The sequence below is a fragment of the Odocoileus virginianus genome, chromosome 18 (assembly GCF_023699985.2).
Source record: "Odocoileus virginianus isolate 20LAN1187 ecotype Illinois chromosome 18, Ovbor_1.2, whole genome shotgun sequence".
NCBI lineage: Eukaryota > Metazoa > Chordata > Mammalia > Artiodactyla > Cervidae > Odocoileus > Odocoileus virginianus.
The window spans coordinates 37,141,127-37,161,014 of record NC_069691.1 but is presented as its reverse complement, the minus strand read 5'-3'; the positions used below and the strand labels follow the sequence as shown (position 1 = coordinate 37,161,014).

General features: G+C 42.9%; 2 protein-coding genes across 2 annotated transcripts in view; one reads left to right on the top strand and one right to left on the bottom strand.

Moving 5' to 3' along the window:
- Nucleotides 1-362: 362 nt before the first annotated feature.
- LOC110122131 (interferon tau-like) overlaps nt 363-19,888 on the bottom strand; it is a 37,201-nt gene continuing 17,675 nt past the window's right edge. Inside the window, exon 3 of the mRNA XM_070480179.1 lies at nt 363-546. Coding sequence (XP_070336280.1) covers nt 427-546 — 120 coding nt within the window. The 3' untranslated portion in view covers nt 363-426. The remainder of the gene's footprint in view (nt 547-19,888) is intronic.
- LOC110122130 (interferon beta-2-like) lies at nt 12,125-12,708 on the top strand. Its single transcript, XM_020869527.2, has one exon. It carries the CDS (start codon nt 12,163-12,165, stop codon nt 12,706-12,708), a length of 546 nt encoding a protein of 181 aa, XP_020725186.2. The 5' UTR covers nt 12,125-12,162.

Sequence of the window (19,888 nt, the reverse complement as noted above, 5' to 3'; positions counted from 1 at the left end):
CCCCTTCTCCTCCCACCTTCAATCTTTCCCAGCATCAGGTTGTTTTCAAATAAGTCAGTTCTTCGCATCAGGTAGCCAAAGTATTGGAGTTTCAGAACAAGTTTCAAAACAAGACCCAGCTTCCCCCTCAGTCAGTCTCTCCCATCAGGAAGCTTCCATAAGCCTCTTATCTTTCTCCATCAGAGGGCAGACAGACAGAAAACCACAGTCACAGAAAACTAACCAATCTGATCACATGGACCACAGCCTTGTCTAACTTGATGAAACTACGAGCCATGTTGTGTAGGGCCACCCAAGATGGATGGGTCATGGTGGAGAGTTCTGACAAAACCTGGTCTACTGGAGAAGGGAATGGCAAACTACTTCAATATTCTTGCCTTGAGAAGCCAATGAACAGTATGAAAAGGCAAAAAGATAGGTTCCTTCTTACTTCCTGAGTTTTCTTAGGAGTTTGTTAACACAGAGAAAGTGCCGCGTGATTTCCACTCTGACTATTTCCCAGGCACAGTCGCTATATTCCTTCTCTTTCAGGTAGACATGGATTCCCTGAAGTACCTCTTCCCAGCCAGTGTGGGGCCCATCCTTCCCAGGGCGGAGTCTTCCTCTCTCATCAGGCAGGCATCCAGGTTCTAATTCAATGGAATGCTTATCATCTTAACAACTTTGAATTAGTGATAGTTGTCTGGATCTTACTTCCTGATAAGATCAACTTTGAAGGAAACTTTGCTAGGCTTCTTTTAAAAGGTCTTCTTTCTCCTGCCTCTAGATACCCTCTTGGAAGAGCTAATTAGGTGTGAAAGATATCTGAGCTTTATATGCATGGATCTCACCTTTGGCTCTGCTGCAGAATTTATAATTTGTCAAATTTGGTTTCATTAACCCTCTTTAATTGAGAAAATTTCTGAACACTTACTCTGTGCCAATCATTATGCTGAGCTCAGGCTATATCAAGATGATTAAACCTCCATTGAGTGTTACCCTCAAGAAGAGTAAAGTGTAGCCACCACTCCTGTCCAGGTGTTCAAGCTATTAGAATGTCTTGCTGCTTTTTGGCAACCTCTCTGTCTTAGCCAGCACCCTTGTCCTAGCTGTGTCCATGCAATTGCTGTTGTTTTTCAGTCACTAAGTCGTGTCCAACTCCTTGGAATCCCATGGACTGCAGTCTGCCAGGCTCCTTTGTCCATAGGGTTCTCCCAGCAACAGTACTGGAGTGGATTGCCATTTCCTTCTCCAGGGGATCTTTCCAATGGTTAAGCAGCCAATTTTTTATTTGCTACATTTATATAATTTTCATATTGTTACCTCTTGCTTGGCATTTGTAGTTTCAATTTGTAAAAGCTGTCCTAAGGATCCTGCAATCTTTTCTATTTCCACTTTGAGGTTTGTTGGAAAAAAAAGGAAGAGGAAATGTAGGAAAAGAAGAGGTATTATATTTCCTCTGTGATTTTTCAAGATATCAAAACTTTCCTCCCTCATTGAACATTCCTGGAAAGTAAAATTAAGTTGTTAAAAAGTAATGCACAAAGACAAATGGAAAGTAAACACTGATATTGAAAAAAAAAGTGATAAAGATAGTCGTCTCTGTCCAAATGACAAAATGTCACTTAACTACAAATCAGGGATGAAGAGTTCTACAGAGTGACAGATTTTAGACCACCCCATGTTGTCACATCTCTAGACCGGGACCTGGGGACTGGAGTTGATGAGAAGAGAGATGCAGGGGACCCAAGTCTCAAGTGAAACAAGGGTGCTTTATTTGCAGAAATGCATGTTTATATATCTTCATACAAGGCAGCTTTAGGCAGTAAAAAAAAAAATTGAGCAAAAACAAAGCCAAGCAAATAACAGTCTTCAAAGGGCCAGAAAGCATTCAATAGCTTGAGTAAGAGGGGCATAACTGAATAGATTACATTTAAATAAGGTCACTGAAGGGATGCACTGAAGGGAGTCCAAGCAGATGCCCTCTCTCATGATCTCAGTCCTGAGAACTGCATGCAGCTCTGCTTGCTCTTGTTTTCCAGGAATTGATAAGAAATAGAGAATCCTTGAGAAATGGCACACAAAAGAAAAGAATAACATATTGGATCCCTTAAAGCTGAACGTCCCCTGACACCATGTGAGATTGTTTAGCTGCAGACAGAGCCGGAGCAGGGCAGCAGGCTCCTAGGCAGAGTGTTAACCTAAAAGGCTAGTTGTCAGCTCTGCTAAATCTAAGAATCTATTTATTTATTTGTCTGTTTACATTTTTCACTCTCTATGGAGGTTATCAGATTCTGAGGATGTAGTCCTATTAACTCACACTGAAAAGAGACTGGGGTACAGACTGGACAGCCACTTTATTCATGTGCAAGAGGTCAGCTGTTATCTGGAAGCTACTAGATGTTAGTCATTTTGACAGGGCACCATGTTCACATAAGAGATGAGATTAGAAGTGAGCTGAGAATTAAAGGAAGGGAAAAGGTCTTCTCAGGGAAATTATATCCAGTGCCCATAGCTGGATGTGTGAATTTTGCCCCACATGGGAACAGCTAAATAATGCCTGCTTATTTGTCCAGGCATTGTTAGAACTACATTAGGCCATCCAATCATCATAACAAGCCAGTGGAATAGATATGGTTATCATTTCCATATAACTGGGGAGAAAACTGAGGTGCTGAAGGTCACATAGCCAATGCAGACTGAAGCTGGGGCATCAACCCAGGCAGTCTTGCCCCTGTGTCCACTGTCTCAAGCATCAGATCCAGCCTTCTCCTCTGACAATGTGCTTCCTATCTTAGAGAAATACTTAGCAAACTCTTACTTTCCAATTCCCATTCTTTGTCACAAAAGTGCCATTCACCCATTCCAAAGACATTACAGTCGTTACAACAATACAATTGAAGAGGATACAGTTCCCCTTACACTTGCTTACTTCCAGTCTTGTCTTTTAGATGGTGTTTTGTTGAGCTCTATGGAATCCACCTGCAATGTAGGAGATCCTGGTTTGATTCCAAGGTTGGGAATGCCTGCTGGAGAAGGGTTAGGCTAACCACTCCAGTATTCTTGGGCTTCCCTGGTGGCTCAGTTGGTAAAGAATCTGCCCGAAATGCAGGAGACCTAGGTTTGATCCCTGGGCTGGAAAGATCCCTTGGAGAAGGGAAAGGCTACCCACTCCAGTATTCTAGCCTGGAGAATTCCATGGACTGTATATATAGTCCATGGGGTCGCAAACAGTAAGACACAGCTGAGCAGTTTTCACTTTTACTTAAACTGGACCTTTGGTCACTTTCACTGGACCTGTTCCCATCTGAGATAATATTTTTAGAAATTATCCTGAAGGATAAAGCATCCATTTAAAATTTACTCTTACTCCTGGGCATGCACACTGAGGAAACTAGAACTAAAAGAGACACATGTACCCCAATGTTCATCGCAGCACTGTTTATAATAACCAGGACATGGAAGCAACCTAGATGTCCATCAGCAGATGAATGGATAAGAAAGCTATGGTACATATACACAATGGAATATTACTCAGCCATTAAAAAGAATACATTTGAATCAGTTCTAATGAGATGGATGAAACTGGAGCTCATTATATAGAGTGAAGTAAGCCAGAAAGAAACACCAATACAGTATACTAATGCATATATATGGAATTTAGAAAGATGGTAACAATAACCCTAGATGCAAGACAGAAAAAAAGACACAGATCTATAAAACAGTCTTTTGGACTCCATGGGAGATGGCGAGGGTGGGATGATCTCAGAGAATAGCATTGAAATATGTATATTATCAAGTGTGAAACAGATCGCCAGTCCAGGTTGGATGCATGAGACAAGTGCTCAGGGCTGGTGCACTGGGATGACCCAGAGGGATGGGATGGGGAGGGAGGTGGGAGGGGGGCTCAGGATAGGGAACACATGTAAATCCATGGCTGATTCATGTCAATGTATGGCAAAAACCACTACAATATTGTAATTAGCCTCTGACTAATAAAAATATTTGTTGCTTAAAAAAAATTTACTCTTACTATCTTTGTTTTCAGAAGATTATCATTTTCTGACACAGTCTTCAAATCCTACATCTACTCACTCTTCAGAGTATGTGGTTCTCCTAGAACTGGATCTGGGACAGGGGACTTCCCTGGAGGCTCAGTGATAAAGAATCCTCCTGCCAATGCAGGTGACATGGGTTTGATCCCTGATTTGGTAAGATCCCCTGGAGAAGGAAATGGCAACCTACTCCAGTATTCTTGCCTGGAAATTCCCATGGACAGAGGAGCCTGGTAGGCTACAGTTCATGGGGTCGCAAAGAGCTGGACATGACTTAGTGACTGAACAACAACAACTTGCTGGACACTCCAGATGTGGCATTATTGCCTTATAGTCTATTAGGGCAATCAGATGTTACATAATTAGATAAATTAATTAATTCCAGCTGTACAGAGTATAGCTAAAGGAGATACTTAAGATTAATGAGAAATAACAAGGACCCAGAAAAGCATAGTGGTAAAATACCACTTATATAATTAATCATGACAAATTAAGTAACCTCTGAGTTTTCAGTTTCCTTATTTGCAAGTAGGTCAATCAGTTGTGTCCAACTCTTTGCAATCGCATGTACTGTCTGTCTCCTGACAGACTCCTCGGTCCATGGAATTCTCAAGGCAAGAATACTGGAATGGGTAGCCATTTCCTTCTCCAGGGGGTCTTCCCAGCTCAGGGATTGAACTTGGGTCTCTTGCATTGCAGGCAGATAATTTACCATCTGAGCCACTAGGGAAGCCCTCCTTATTTGCAATCATATAAATAATTATAGTAATTCCCTCAAAGGGAAGTTGTAGAGATTAAACGAAGTGTTTGTAAAACACTTTCCTGAGAGGTTGTATATAATTAAAGGTTGCTACCATTAATATTATTAAAAATAATCTGTATCTTACAGATTCAATAAAGATGTATCTTTACAAGATTCGAAAATCATTGCAGCCTCATTCTCCCTGAACACGTGGTAGGATATCACTTCTCAATGAACATGTGAGGAGATGTATTGCACAATGACTGAGGCAACTGTAGTTGGTAGAGAAGAGTGAGAATCACAAACACAGGCAAACTCAAAAATTTTAGGGAAACCAGCACCCAAATGAGCGGGCAGAAGATGATGGCGCACCATACATTCCTTTTAGCAGGTCATCTCAGTGATACTGTTCCCCAACAATGTCTTCAGTGAACTTTAGAACAATTCAGTTGATAATTTTAAGGTAAATACATAATTAACATTTTTAAAGAAGGGAGAAAAGGGTCAATAAGGAAAAATAAGAAAAATCAGTCTTTTATATTGAATATTTCCTTCTGACCCAGAAAATCCACCATATATTGTACGAATGTTTCTCCCTTCTCTGACTTTAACTAGACTGTCCTCCCCAGGAACAACACAGGAAGTGGGAGAAGAGTGTTATACTGCTGTGTAGATATCTCAGTGGCACACGTGATTTGGAGTCCCCCATGAGGAGTCTTTTGGGCCTAGAAAAGAGAACAACAGTCTCAAAGGCCCCTTGCTGAATCATCTAACTTCGGAGAAAACAAAGCATAACTTTAGTTCCATCCTGATGCTCCAGGCCAGCTGCATCTATCTGGGACTTATCTCCCCCTGTCCGGAAACCTACCACCCCCTCCACCCACCCAGAAGACTTATCACCCCCTGCCCAACTACAAGTGTCATCTCAACAAAAGGATACCCAAAATATCCCGCCTAATTGACGTTTCCGTTATCGCTTCCACAAACCTCCCTATAAGTATGAAGCCTCCCTGATCCCTTTCGGCGCTCAGCCTGGTCGTTAGGCCAACTGTCACCCCTCCTTGCCTGAATAAAGGTAACCTACTTCTGTTGAGGTCGTCTTTCCTTTTCTGCATCGCCGGAACTGTACCTTACACCCCACCTAGGCATTCATGGCAATAAATGCACATTTTAAATTGGCTTCATAAAAAGAGAGTAGAAAAGAAAAGGGAGGGAAATGGCAAAACACAGAAAATCAAAGTTTCAATACTCAATGTTTAAAATGCACCCATCGCCCAAAGTCCTCAGAACTTGCTGATACCTCTCCTTCAGGCAATCCTGCAGAGCCCCCCAACTTCCCAATGGTCCTCCCAGTTTCTTTGCTGTAATTTATAGAATGTGCTCAGAATGGTACCAGACACTTGCCAAGTACTCCTTACATATTAGCTCTTCTATTTGAATCTGGTTAGAAGATTATTTTCCAATGTTCTGGGTCTGTGGTCAGGAAGATGAGGCAATTCCCAGAGAGCTGTTCAGAGACAGATTCCTGCAGCTCACCCACTGCACAGTGAGAGGACAAATAGCCATTCACCGTGATGACAAGGCCAAGCCTGTTGCAACAATACCCAGAGTTCTAGACGGAAACATTCCTACTTGGCACACAGCCCAGCTGCCTACAAGGACTCACTCCCACCATCACTGGATTCTTGGTTCTCTCTGGAGTTTAGGAGCTCAGAGTTTCAGCCAGGAGGACACAGGCGTCTGGGAGGCAGTCAGGAGGATGCCCTGCGCTGTGCACTCAACCCAGCCAGGAGGTCGGGCCAGAGGGGATTCCCAGCCTGGATCCTGAAATCCCGTTTGGCAGCTTGCATTTAGTTTCCTTTTCACTTGTTGCATTAGCTTCATTGCTATTTTTGCCTTCTGGGGTTCATTACACAATCTCTGATGATGTAACAAAACTCAAGTCACTTGTCAGGTTTTAAGTATGTAGAGGGCTTTGCTTTGGGCTGTTTCACTTTAAAGCAGATTCAGAAACTGCCTCAGAGACAGGAAACTCACCCAGAACCCACACAGTGAGATGTGCCGTCAGGTCAGCTGGGTGGAGCACCCGCTGAGGCTTGTTCAGCAGCTGCAGCCAATGTGTTGTCCTTTTAACTCTCCTCTCAACCTTAGGTTGGCCTGACTCAATGCAGCCCTGGCAATGATTGTGAGAATTAAATGAGTCCAGCTCATAGGACAGCCTGGGATCCGAAGGGAAAAGTAAATACAGGCTTGATGCAGACGGGCATGTTCTGAAAGGGCCAGTCTGAGTGTCCAACAGCAGCGGGTCTGGCAGCAAATAGTGAGAGACAAGGTGTGGGCTACTCCTGCCTGTTCCTGGGCCATCGACTCTCTGATGGGAGCATTCTGAGGGTGACAGATGCAGAATGTAGGATCCTGTGGTTGGGTATGTTCTGGAGGAGTTAGGAGAGCTAGGCAGAGGGCCCCCAGCCAAGTACCTAGTTCCAGCTTGATTCTGAAGTGAGAAGGACAAACACTGGGCAACGAGTCTAGTCCAAGGCGTATGAAAGACGTACAGAGTGTAAGTAAAGGGAAAAGAGAAAGTGAAAGTCACTCAGTCGTGTCTGACTATACAACACATGACCACGTGACCCCATGGATTATACAGTCCAGTCCATGGAATTCTCCAGGCCAGAATTCTGGAGGGGGATTTCCTTCTCCAGGGAATCTTCCCAACCCAGGGATCGAACTCAGGTCTCCTGCATTGGAGGCGGATTCTTTACCAGCTGAGCCACCAGGAAAGCCCAAAGAGAAGAGAGAAGAGGCTGCAGCCAGGGGCACTTAGGTCTCTCTGCACATTGTCCCTCTCCACACCCGGTGGGAGGCTGAGGAGGGGCGCTGGCCCCCAGCTGTCGGCTGTGAGCACAGGGCAACCCCGGCCTGGGCAGAGTCAGCCTCAGGTGCTGAGAGAGGGCGAGAGCCGGGCCGCAGCTGGAAGGTGCGAAGACACACTCTTCCCTCAAGCTGGAGATGACTTCCCATCATGGTCCTGAAGCTTCACAGGAGCTCTCCAGGTTGCTGAGCAAAATGTCTCCAGTCTAGTTTGGCCTATTTTTAAATTTGTATAAATGGTATATGTTTTCTTTTGAGTGGAGGTTCTTTTACTCACTATTATGTTTGTGCATTTAGTTGTGTTTCTTACATTTTATTGTTATTAGCAACCCTAGTGTAAGCATAGGTAACATATTATTCATACAATTTTAAGGGATATTTGGGTTGTTTCTAGTTTGCAACGGTTACAAATATTGTTGGTCTGAATATTCTTTACTTACATCCTGATGCAGATTTACATGATTCTTTTCAGGTTAATCAAGAGTGTATTTACTGGGTCATAGGCCATGCATATTTTCAACTTTCCTAGATAATGTTTTTGAAAGTAGCTGTACAAATTAACACACCAAACAGCAGTTGCTTCATATGGTCATTAGACTTGACATTTTAGGTCCTTTAACTTTTTTATTTACAGGCAATGTATTTGTTTATCTAAAAATTTTAAAAAATCAACCCAATATGTTCATATAATGTTTGTAAAGCTGGCCAGAGAAAAAAACAAAATTAGTTATTTTCATATGTGTGTGTGTATGAAAATGCAAGGAAAACTTAGTAGCAAAGTTTTCTATCTCTACTTTCTATTTAAAGTTGCTATTTAAAAAGTAGCAAATGTCATGAAAATATTTCATTAATACTTGCAACAATAATAAAGCATAAATATATTGGAATAAACCTCAGAAAGAATGTGCAAGACACAATAAAACTAGCAGAAAAAATTTATTGAGAGACAGTTTTAAAATAGTTCAAGAAAATGGAAATATTTGTTTTTCTTTATGACATGGTTAAGAAATGTTTGCTAAGTAAAATTTGTGAACTAAATAACTGTGTGTTTCTCAGGAGGAGGTGGCCTTGGCAGTCTCCTATTGCACGCTCTGATTTCCCTCCTCACTGAGGGAAGATATGAATAAATATCTCCCTTCCACCTCATCACGTGCTTACATGCCCCTGCTCCCTTACAAAAAGAGAAGTTGCTTAATCCTCATTAATGATCAAGATTTAAAACATACTGTCTCAATGTAAGAGAAAAAACTTATATTTTTCACTGGCTTCTGGCCATCTAATATGAATCAAAAATGAAATTATAGACTTGTCAGTTCAGTTGCTCACTCATGTCCAATTCTTTGCAACCCCATGCACTGCAGCACGCCAGGCTTCCCTGTCCATCATCAACTCCCACAGCCTGCTCAAACTCATGTCCATCAAGTCGGTGATGCCATCCAACCATCTCATCCTCTGTTGTCCCCTTCTCCTCCTGCCTTTAATCTTTCCCAGCATCAGGGTTTTTCCAATGAGTCAGTTCTTTGCAACAAGTGGCCAAAGTATTGGAATTTCAGCTGAGGTCAAAGGTGAAGATAAAGTGTCCTGTCAAAGCTACTTTAAAAAAAAAAAAAACTGAAATCTACACTTTATTCAGATTTCCTTATTCCCCCACCTACCCATTCACCCCCGTTGTTTGAAGTAACTTCATTTTTATTTTTACTTATTTATTTATTTAAGGCTATGAGAACTGTGGGATCTTATTACATAGATTCCCAACCAGAGATCCAACATGGGTGCCCTGCACTGAAAGCATGGAGTTCCAGACACTGAAACTCAAGGGAATTCCCAGATCACCTTAGTTTCTACCCAGTGTTGTTTTTCTGTTCTGGGATGCTATTTAGAATGGCACATTTTATTAATTTCCATGTTTCCTTAGGCACCTCCAGGCTGTGACAATTTCTCAGTAATAGACTTTTTATGTTCTTATCAGTGGTATCATTTTGAAATGTCAATTTCCAATTTCTATTGCTAGTGTAAAAAGAGGTGATTGATTTTAAAATTGAACTTCTTTTTGGTGACTTGTTAAATTTATTTTAAAATTCTAATAGTTTATATATTCTTTTGTATTTTGTATGTACCCAATTATATCATCTTTAGATAGAAAAAAATTACCTGAGACAATCAGCAAGGTATTTGAACAGGCCCCTCACAAAGAAAATATTCAAAATGGTCAATAAGCATATGAAAATTGTGTTGAACCTTAGAAACAATTAGGCAATATGAGTTAAAACTGTAATAAGACATCACTATGCTTCACTAGAATGGCTAAAATTAAGAAGACAGGCAACACCAAGTGTTGAAAAGAAAGTAATGCAACTAACATCCCATTCTCTGATAGTGAGAATATAAATTGCTGCAAACATTTGGAAAATATGTTTGTTATTATCTACTAAATCTGAACATATGCACATTTTATTACCCTATTACTTCATCCTAGGCCATATACCCAATAGAAGGCTATACAAATGCGCAAGAAAGAATACATACAAGGACTTTCATAGCAAAATTAATTCTATTGACAAAAATCAATATAAACTCCATGAAGGCAACTGAAAGAGACCGATTAGGAAACAGCTCAGGATCACAACAGCAGGACATGGGAGGAGGACAAAGGGAAGAAAGCAGAAGGAACTGGTGTTTACAATTCCGCACCCACCCCCTGCTTCCAGGTCCTCACTCTGCTCTCTACTTCCAGTCCTACAGCCAGGAGGGCACCTGGGCAGGACTTCTGCCTGCTTCAGTTCCCAACAACACCTGGGCCCATTCTTCTGTCCAGGGCACAACCTAGCGCCCTGTCTGCCTGGAGACTTCTCGAATTAAGTACAAAGTCACACTCTGGCATTCAAGAGTGTCCTGAATACATCTTGAGCTGATTTTCCACCATTGATTCCCTTGATTCTTAGAGCATAACTCATCCACAACTTGAAGCTCCTTCTGTGTGGTTCCTGCAAACTCGGGAATCCTCCTGGCTCTCTGATCAAGCTGCTTCCTCTATCTTGAGCTGTGCTGGCCACCATGACATCAACTACAAGAGGCCAAGTGAGCACTTGACTAGTCCAATCTTAGGTGTACTACGACTGTAAAAGTATATACTGTATTTTGAAGGAACTACGAAAAGATGAATGTAACTATCTCATTAATTTTATATTGGTATGTGTTGAAATTATAACATTTGGATATTTCATGTTCAATAATATACACTGTTAAGATTAACCTCACTTGTTTCTTTTTCCTCTTTCAATGTGGCTACTAGAAAATTTTAAATTAAGAAATTTAAAATTTCTTAAAAATTTTAAGAAATTATATTTCTTCTGAGCAGTGCTGAATACATTCTCTGGTAGCATATTGAAAAATCACATAAAGGATAAAAATCACCATTTATTTTCGCAAGTCAAACATAATTACTATAAAAATGTTAGTATATTTCCTTTAGTTTATTATTTTCCTATATACTTTTACATAGTTGCATTGTATCTAAAAGTTTATGCCCTGCTTTTGAACATAACTAGGTGCTTTTTATTTTCTAATACCAAAAAATAAATTCCTTATAGAAAAAATTTAAATGTGAGAAAAGAAAGGGTAAAATTTGTAGTAACATTTATTTAATTCTTTCAAAGCAAATTATGAAAATACCTAAGAATTCTATCTCACAGACATTCTTTCATTATGAGGAAAAGTTCATGTACAAGCAGTTCTACAAAGTGAGGAGCAAAGAATTTTCCTGCTTGCTGCATCCTTACCCTAGTGTGCAAAATCAGATATTTAGATTATTTGAAGTATGTACAAAATAAATATGCATCAGGCCTCAGCAATTGTCACAAAGGATCCCTACAAGAGGAATCATGGACTTTTATGCATGGTCTGTGTAACATTCATTTGCCTAAATAGACATATTACTTAATCTTTACTTTTTAGTTATATTTGGGATAGTTTGAGATTGTCAAATAAAGCAATAAATTTTGGCTGACAAAGTTATGTAATATCTTGCTGCTTATGGTTGAGGCCTACAAAATATTTCAGATGAACTTAGCTTACACCATTCTATTTTAGATATAAAAAATACATTTTTTTATAAAATCAAAAACTCTTAGAAATAAAGACCGTTTCACAGAATCTAATAATATGAAAAAATAAAAACAAAGATCTTTTCCCAATGAAAGAAACTTGCTGTAATTCAAATTGATTAGGCTATTTTTTTAGCATTTAGCAAGTCACTGAAAATCTACAAAAACATTAGAAATTCTTCCAGACTGTATGAAAAGCAAGGAACTTATAAGAAAAAGAGTTTTAGAGGTAACTAATCATTTAAACGACATGAGAAAACTAAAAAGGAGAATGGAAAGTGGAAAATTCCTCTCAAGAAGAATGGAGGGTCATTCCGCCACACTCAAGGCGGAAGGACACTCACTCTGCAAACTCGAAGATTCAGCTTCAGCATCTACTAGCAGAACAGGTAGCCCTGAGCCTGTTTCCATCATGACCTACCGGTGCCTCCTCCAGATGGATCTCCTGCTGTGTTTCTCCACCACAGCCCTTTCCACAAGCTACAGCTTGCTTCGATTCCAGCAAAGGAGGAGCATTAAGGTGTGTCAGAAACTCCTGAGGGAGTTACCTTCAACTCCTCAACATTGCCTTGAGGTCAAGATGCACTTCCAGGTCCCTAAGGAGATGAAGAAAGCACAGAAGTTCCGGAAGGAAGATGCCATATTGGTCATGTATGAGACGCTCCAGCAGATCTTCGGAATTCTCACCAGAGACTTCTCCAGCACTGGCTGGTCTGAGACCATCATTGAGGACCTCCTTGTGGAACTCCAAGGGCAGATGAATCGTCTGGAGCCAATCCAGAAGGAAAACTTCACTATAGGAGACATGACCGTTCTTAACCTGAAGAACTATTACTCCAACCTTGGGCAGTACCTGAAGTCCACGGAGTACAACATTTGTGCCTGGATAATTGTGAGAGCGGAAATGCTCAGGATCTTTTCTGTCCTGAAGAGACTAACGGGTTACCTCCTTGACTGAACATCTCCCCACCTGCGGCTCTGGGAATGGACAATGTGACTTTGACATGAGATTCCAGCCAGCAGAGGCTTTGAAGTAACTGTCAATGCGATGCACTGGACTTCAATAGACAGTTAAAGACTGCAAGCTATTTTTAAATTGATGTACGCATTATTTATTTATTTAAACTTTGTTATGGGAAATAAATTATTTATGAAACAGAAGTCAACGTGGCAGTTTCAATGTCAACTTGATTTATGTGACAACAAATATTAAAAATTGCAGAGCACCTTGGAGACATTCATTGCAAAACAAGCCTGCAGAGTGGTGGAGTTTTCGGCCCTTGCCTTTGAGGAATTTAAAGTACAAGGAAGCCGTGTGGAATGACCAAGTTATATGCATCCTCTCCATGGATCCATACAGTTTACCTGCTCTTTTCTTGTTTTCTTTAAATGTACCAGACAGCTCATGCTGTAAGACCCGTCTATATGATGTGGGGGTTTTTTCTCTTTTTTTTTTCCAACAGGGGGAAAATGTACACCACCTTACATTTGAGAGTCTTACAAAGTAAGCCTTCTTGATGCCAATAAAATTTGGGCAAATTCCACTTAATTTTTAAAATTCTTACTAAAGGAAATGAAAAATTCTGACCTTCTAAATGTCCTCAGCTGCTTGTACAGTCCAACACTTATTTCCAACACCGTAGTCCTCAGAAAGAGATTTCAGGAACATGAGTCAAAAATTACTTAAGACTGTCTTGGGGTCATCAGAAATTGTCAAACATGCTAATTCATTCGATTAAAAATAAGTGAAAAGTAATCTTGAAAATATTGTTTACATCCATCAAAGATAGAAAAGTAAAATGATATTAAATGTTTTAGTACAAAGAAAATATAGTTTAAATAAAGTTTAATAAAATGCTACTGTTATGTACAAAATATATTTTAATAGTCTATGTCTAATATTTAAAATACCTTATATAAATTTATTATAAAATTGGAAACGTGAAATATTTAAGTTAAAATAAGTATATAATTCAATATAAAATTAATTCCAAAAAAAAAGTGCTGTGCTTTTTAAAATATTCCTAGTTTTCAGCTATTCAACACTTACTCCTCCACTTCAAGGCCGAATCCTTGAAAGACCCTGAAAATTCCAGAGCATTCCAGGGGCGCACAGTTCTCTGGTCCCTGACCCAGGTAGGTGGTGGCCGCGTTCTTCTCACCCCCAGAAAGTCCCCCAAACCGTCCCACGGTTATTTGTCCCCTGACCGCCACTGAGTTCTCTGTCTGCAACGCACTCCCAGGGTCCCATCGCCTTGGCTGTTTCTCCCCTTGTCCAAAAAGGCTCCCCCTGGCTCCCCTTTCTGCTCAAGGCCCTCGCATCTTCCCATCTCTCACAGTCTCACGCCCATCGCCGGCTTTAACTGTGTCCACACCGCGGTTCCACCGCCCCAAGCCCATTGTCTTGAGAGGGTAACAGGCAGGAAGGCCAGGGGTCTCCAAATGGAAAAAAGAAGCTGCAGGTGCCAGACATTTTTATCTCTCTTAAGCGGCTGGAAGAAACAAACCAGCGATATGTTTTTCCTTCTCTATACAAATTTAAAAGAGGTTTCTCTTAAAGTGCTGTGTTGCCATGACACCTGGTCTCACCTGAAGCTAACTACTCTCAAACCTTGAGTTGACCAATACGTTTCTTTTTCGTATGGAAATGTTGTCTTAAGCTATGTTAATGAACCCCAGACTCTATCTTCAAGTTGGTTCCGCCAAATGGCCTAAATTTACTTACTCAGGTATTGTTCCCCTAATCTATGTAAATGAAATTATTTGTTGGTATTCTGCCCTTCTACAAGATTCAAGTCAATCGTTTTATGGCCAGAGATGAATTATCTGGTGTCATTCTAAATTTTATGACATCCTTTTCATTAACAGACTGTGAGTGACTATATAACAGACAGCTAAAGACTAGAAGTGGGGTATTCTTTTGCCCCCTTCTGATGCCTATGTCAGAAGCTTTCCCTATCTCCTTTATACTTTAATAAAACTTTATTACACAAAAGCTCTGAGCGATCCAGCCTCGTCTCTGGCCCCGGATTGAATTCGTCTCCTCCGGAGGCCAAGAATCCCGCGTCTAATCGTTTGGCAACAACCTTTCAGTCTCATCGCCTAGACCCGCTTTCACTTTGTCCGCAAGGCCGTTCCATCAACTCTAACCGAAGGTCACGTCGCTGCCATCGTGTTTCACTGGGCACAACGCATTTCCATCTTGCCACAGCGAATGGTCTTGTCACCACTTCCAGGTTCCCCTGTGTGGACCACACCGTCCACCGTCCGATAGTCTCATCCCACCGCCGGGTTTAACTTTGTCTCAAAACTGTCCAATCGTCCCACCACCAGTAGCTTTTCCGCCACCGTCACGTTTCGTCTCAAAGCCAAGCCGGGTTCCCCTATATGAGAAACGCCCTCCCATCACCCCATAGCCAAGTCTCATCGCTTCCACGGTGCTTCACTTTGAGCACACAGCACTCCCATCTTCAGACAGCGAATAATCTTAGCCCCCGCGGCATTTAAAGTGAGCGCGACGCCGCACCCATTGCCTCATAGCCTCTTATCTCATCCGAGACGTCCGCTTCCACTTTGTCCGCAACACTTTCCAACTGTCTTATCTGCAACAGCCGGATTTCACGTTGTGCAAGACTCTGTCCCAGCGTCCTATCGCCAATATTCTCATCGCCTCCGCTGTTTTACACTTTCCGCAAGCCCTCTAACTTCTCAGCGCAAACATCGATAGTTTCATCGCCATCTCAGGGTCCTCCTTTGTCCGGAACGCCCTCCGACGGTCCCATCGCCCAAAGTCTCATCCCCACTGCAGAGCTGAAATTCACTCTGTTCGCATCGCCTTCCCATCGTGCCATAGGGAATACTCTGCTAGCCACCGCCGAGTTCTCTTTTGTCTGCAATGTCCTGACAAGGTCTCATCGCCTCTAGGCATCGTCCCAAAAGCCAATAGTCTCAAAGCTGTCTATCTCAACGCCGATGCTGGCTTTCGTTTTGTCCGCAACACTGTCCTCTGAAACCCAAGATTCGTTGCCACCGCCGACTTCCCCTTTTTGCCCAACGACCTCCCATGGTCCCAGCGCCTATAGGCTCATCGGCAAAGCGGTGTTTCACGACAACTCCAAGGACATTGCCTAAGGTCTCACCCCACCTCCCTGTTTCACTTTGTGCATAACGCCTTCGCATCGTGCCATAGGGAATAGCCTTCTAGCCAGCGCCAGGTTCCCCTACGTGAGCAACGCCCTCGCATAGTCCCCGTAGACAAATAAATGTCTCGTCGCCGATGCTGTCTTTCACTTTGTCTGCAACGCTGTCCACTCTTCTCAAAGCCACCACCAGTTTCCCCTTTATGCCCAACGTCCGCCCATGGTCCCATCGCCTAGAGGCTTACGGCCGCCGCCGGGTTCCCCTTCGTGCACAACATCGCTGTCCTGTCTTCCCGTCGCCAATAATCCCATCTCCCCCGTGGTATTTCACTTTTCTTCAAAGCTGTCCCATACTCAGATCACCCAAGGTCTCATCCCCACCGCCGGGTTTAAATTTGACCTCAACTCTTGCCATTATCCCATAGCAAATAGTCTCATCGCCACCGCCGGGTATCGCCCCATAGCCGATACTGTCATTGCGGCCACTCTATTTCATTTTGTTCCGCACTCCCTCCCATAGTCCCACAGCGAATAGTCTCGGATCCACGGCTGGATTCGACCGTCCATCCCGGCCCCCACTCCGCCCCCCACCCCAATCGTGGTAAAGCCAATAGTTTCATCGCGGCCACTGTGTTCCACTTTGTCCCGAACGCTCTCCCATCATCCCACAGCAAACCGTCTCCTAGCCGCCGCGCGATTCGACCACAGTGGGCACGCCCCAGCAGGGTCCCGCAGCGAACAGTCTCTGAGCCGCCGCGCTCCTGGTGCGCAACGCCCACCCGCCCCCGCCCCCATCGCCACACAGTCAATAGTCAGCGCTGCAGCTGTGTGTCACCTGGTGCACAACGCCCTCCCACCCTTCCACAGCTTAGCGTCTTCAAGCCAACGCGGGGTTTCAGCGTGTTCGCCACGACCCCACCCCCACCCCCACCCCCGTCAACGAGGCACAGCTAGTAGTCTCACCCCGGATACCTTGTTTCACTTTGTCAGCAACAGCTCCTATGAGCCGGCAACCAGGAGTCTCTTGCTCACCCTCTGGTTTCACTTTGGGCACAACGCTGTCCCATCCTCAAATCGTCAATAATCCGATCACCGCTGCCCGGTCCCTTTCTCTGAGCTGCGGTACCCTCGCGCCGGAAGCGAGCCCCAATCTGTAAAATCAGCCTTATCTCGCTCAGAACCCCCACCTTGGGGGTTCTTTTCCTCAGACATGGCCTGGTTCGGGTTGACGTTTGGAAAAAAAGCCCACTACTCAGGCGATGTTTCCGAAAATGCAATCTTCTGGCTCCCTACTCAGGACAGCGGAAACCGGGCCTTTTCCACAAAAGGGCTAATGATATGCGCACCCCTGATTCAGTGCTCCTATAAAAGGCTCTCTGGAAATTTTGCGCCTTGTCTCTCCAGCAGCCCCACGCGAGCAAGCTCTCCCAAGACTGCGATTCGAAAACAGAAACGATCCAACCACAGCGAGCGCGCTCTCGCAGTCACCTGGAGAAGCAGGCGGTCTGCGGTTCCATCTCAGCGCTGTTTGCTCGTCGTTTCGCGGTGCTCGCGCGCCCCCTCCCGGCCGTCTGCAGAATCACTGACGTTCTCTATGGCCCACATCCACTTGCTGGAGGAAGGAGTGATGCTCTGCTGCATCCCTGCTTGCTCTCTTCGCTGGAACGTGCCTGGGAGCCACTGCCAGGAAGAACATGGATATCTTCAAACGCTTGAAACACATACAAAGGATCCGTTCTCAGTCAAGCCTAATGGACAGAGCCGACTTCAGATTTCCTTGGAAAAGAGAGATGATCACTCCAATGCAGATGACTCATGGCCCCTGCAACCACTATCTGATGCTCAGCAGAGCTTCCTACTCTTCACCGCGGAGACAGCCGCGCTACTTGGAACAACACTCTGCTGGAAACTCCTCTGCAGCCCGGATCAGAGCCTGAAACAACTGGAGCAGGTGGAAGGAGACCATCTGTGCTGTCCTCATTTGGGACTTCCTGCCTGGGGGTATTTCCATGGCATCCATCTCTACCTCAGCAACAGGAATACAGCCACTTTGCCTGAGAGGCTGTGAGAATGGAAATTAAAAGTGCCTTTCCCTCATGTGAGAATCCTCAAAGAAATGTCAACAATAAAGATGTTTATATTTGTAACACTCGCTAATGAATTCCATTATTGTTTGCTTCTTGTTCCAAAGCAATTGCCACTCATACTTCCTCAGGCACTGAAAACTGAAATGAACATCATGACTTTCCAGAAACAGGTGTGGACAGCAGAACAGAATATCTTTTCTTGTATAAAGATCTTTGGATCATCATTTAAAAGATCTCTTGATGTCTGAGAGGCTGGTATTTTCTATACTCAATGTTCAGAGTTTCTTTCTCATGGACAGGTTTTCAGGATCCTCTGTTCTAAAAGATCTTTCTCAGTTATTTCTAGGTGCTGTAAGAAGTAAAGAATAAACTGTGAGGATTTTCATCATAATAGAAACTTATCTTTCCTTCTCTGAAGAGCACAATGTGGGCCTTCCAGATCAGGTGAATCTTTTGATTTGCTCACATTCAAAGGGTGATTCAAAGACATGGGTACCTTCTGTTTTGTGGCTTTTTCCATCATCAACATGTGACTTCAAGTTTGTCTGTGGTACTTGAATCTACTACACTCAGCAGTAAAGGGATGAAGGCTGTGGCTCCCAGGGGATGTTTCCAAGCGCCAGAACTATACAGGTTGAGAGCACTTCCTCTCACGTTCCATGGCCTGGATATATCCTCATGGGAATCTCATTGAAACAAGTTGGGAACTTATTGGGTGATGAGTGGATGAAGAGATAAGTTCAGGGTGCTGACTTTCAACAATGCACAACATGAAAGTTGAAAGTGAAGTTTTTGGGGGGCAAAATGAGGCCTGCAGCCCAGGAGACAGCACATCAGATAGCTGTTCCAAAGACACACAGAGCGATGTATGTGATTTTGGTGAAGGGGGAATACATGTAATCATGCGCCTATTTTTTGTGGAACTTTTCTGCCAGTGTCATGAAGGTTTCTTGGAGTCACAAGAAGCAGTCATCACCATGAAGGATTTTCGTGCTTTTCTAGATATGAGGAGATAGAAGAATTGGGTTCATAAAATGGGCTCCTGAAAACACCTAACCTTCTGAAGACTTGTTCTGCCAGTTTTCCCTGCTCACAGCACACTTCACTTCTGCTTTCCACGCTGCGTTCCTTTCCAGGGGTGTTAAAAATCAGCAGCTGCAATACCACATGATTTAATCCTTGTAGGTAGATGACACGTGCCAATGGCACGTGCTAGTTTGTCCTTGACAGGGCATGAGACCACGTTTCACGTTTGCACTATTTGTCCAAGTGAAGATCTGCATAGGGATTGAGGGGAACAAGTAATGTTCTTGCTTGCACACACTTTGTTAAAATACAATCTGACCCAAATGCTTTTTCTCCAAGTTCAGCTTTGGGGAAAATGACAAGAATGCCAGTCATAGTTGACAGTATCATTGACTGTTTGAAAGAAACATTCAAGCTGATCCCCAAAGGCATTGCCTACAGGAAAATATCCAGTCTAGACACATTACAGGTTGTTTCCTTACTACCCGAGGGAGACAAGAAAAGAATAACCAGGCAATTCCTTGCAAGTACTTGAGGATGACTGAAGGAAAATTGATAAGTGAGTGTTCCATTTGGGTCCATGCTCAAGAGCCTCATCCTGATCTTCTAAATATTGGAAATGGAAAGTTGAAGCCAGTCTTCCTGAAAATGATCTTCAAAAACTATCTCACACATGCTGTGTGCAAGGACAAAAAACTAAAACAAATTTTTGTATCAACAAAGAGTTAAGAGATAAAATTAATCATAATTGATGAAACAGTATATAAAATATTTGACACATTACTATGCTTAGTCTATTAATACCACTAACAGTCACTTAAGTATTCTTGCTGTTATCCTGCTGATGAGGTAACATTTATGGTGCAGGAAAATAAATAATATAGGA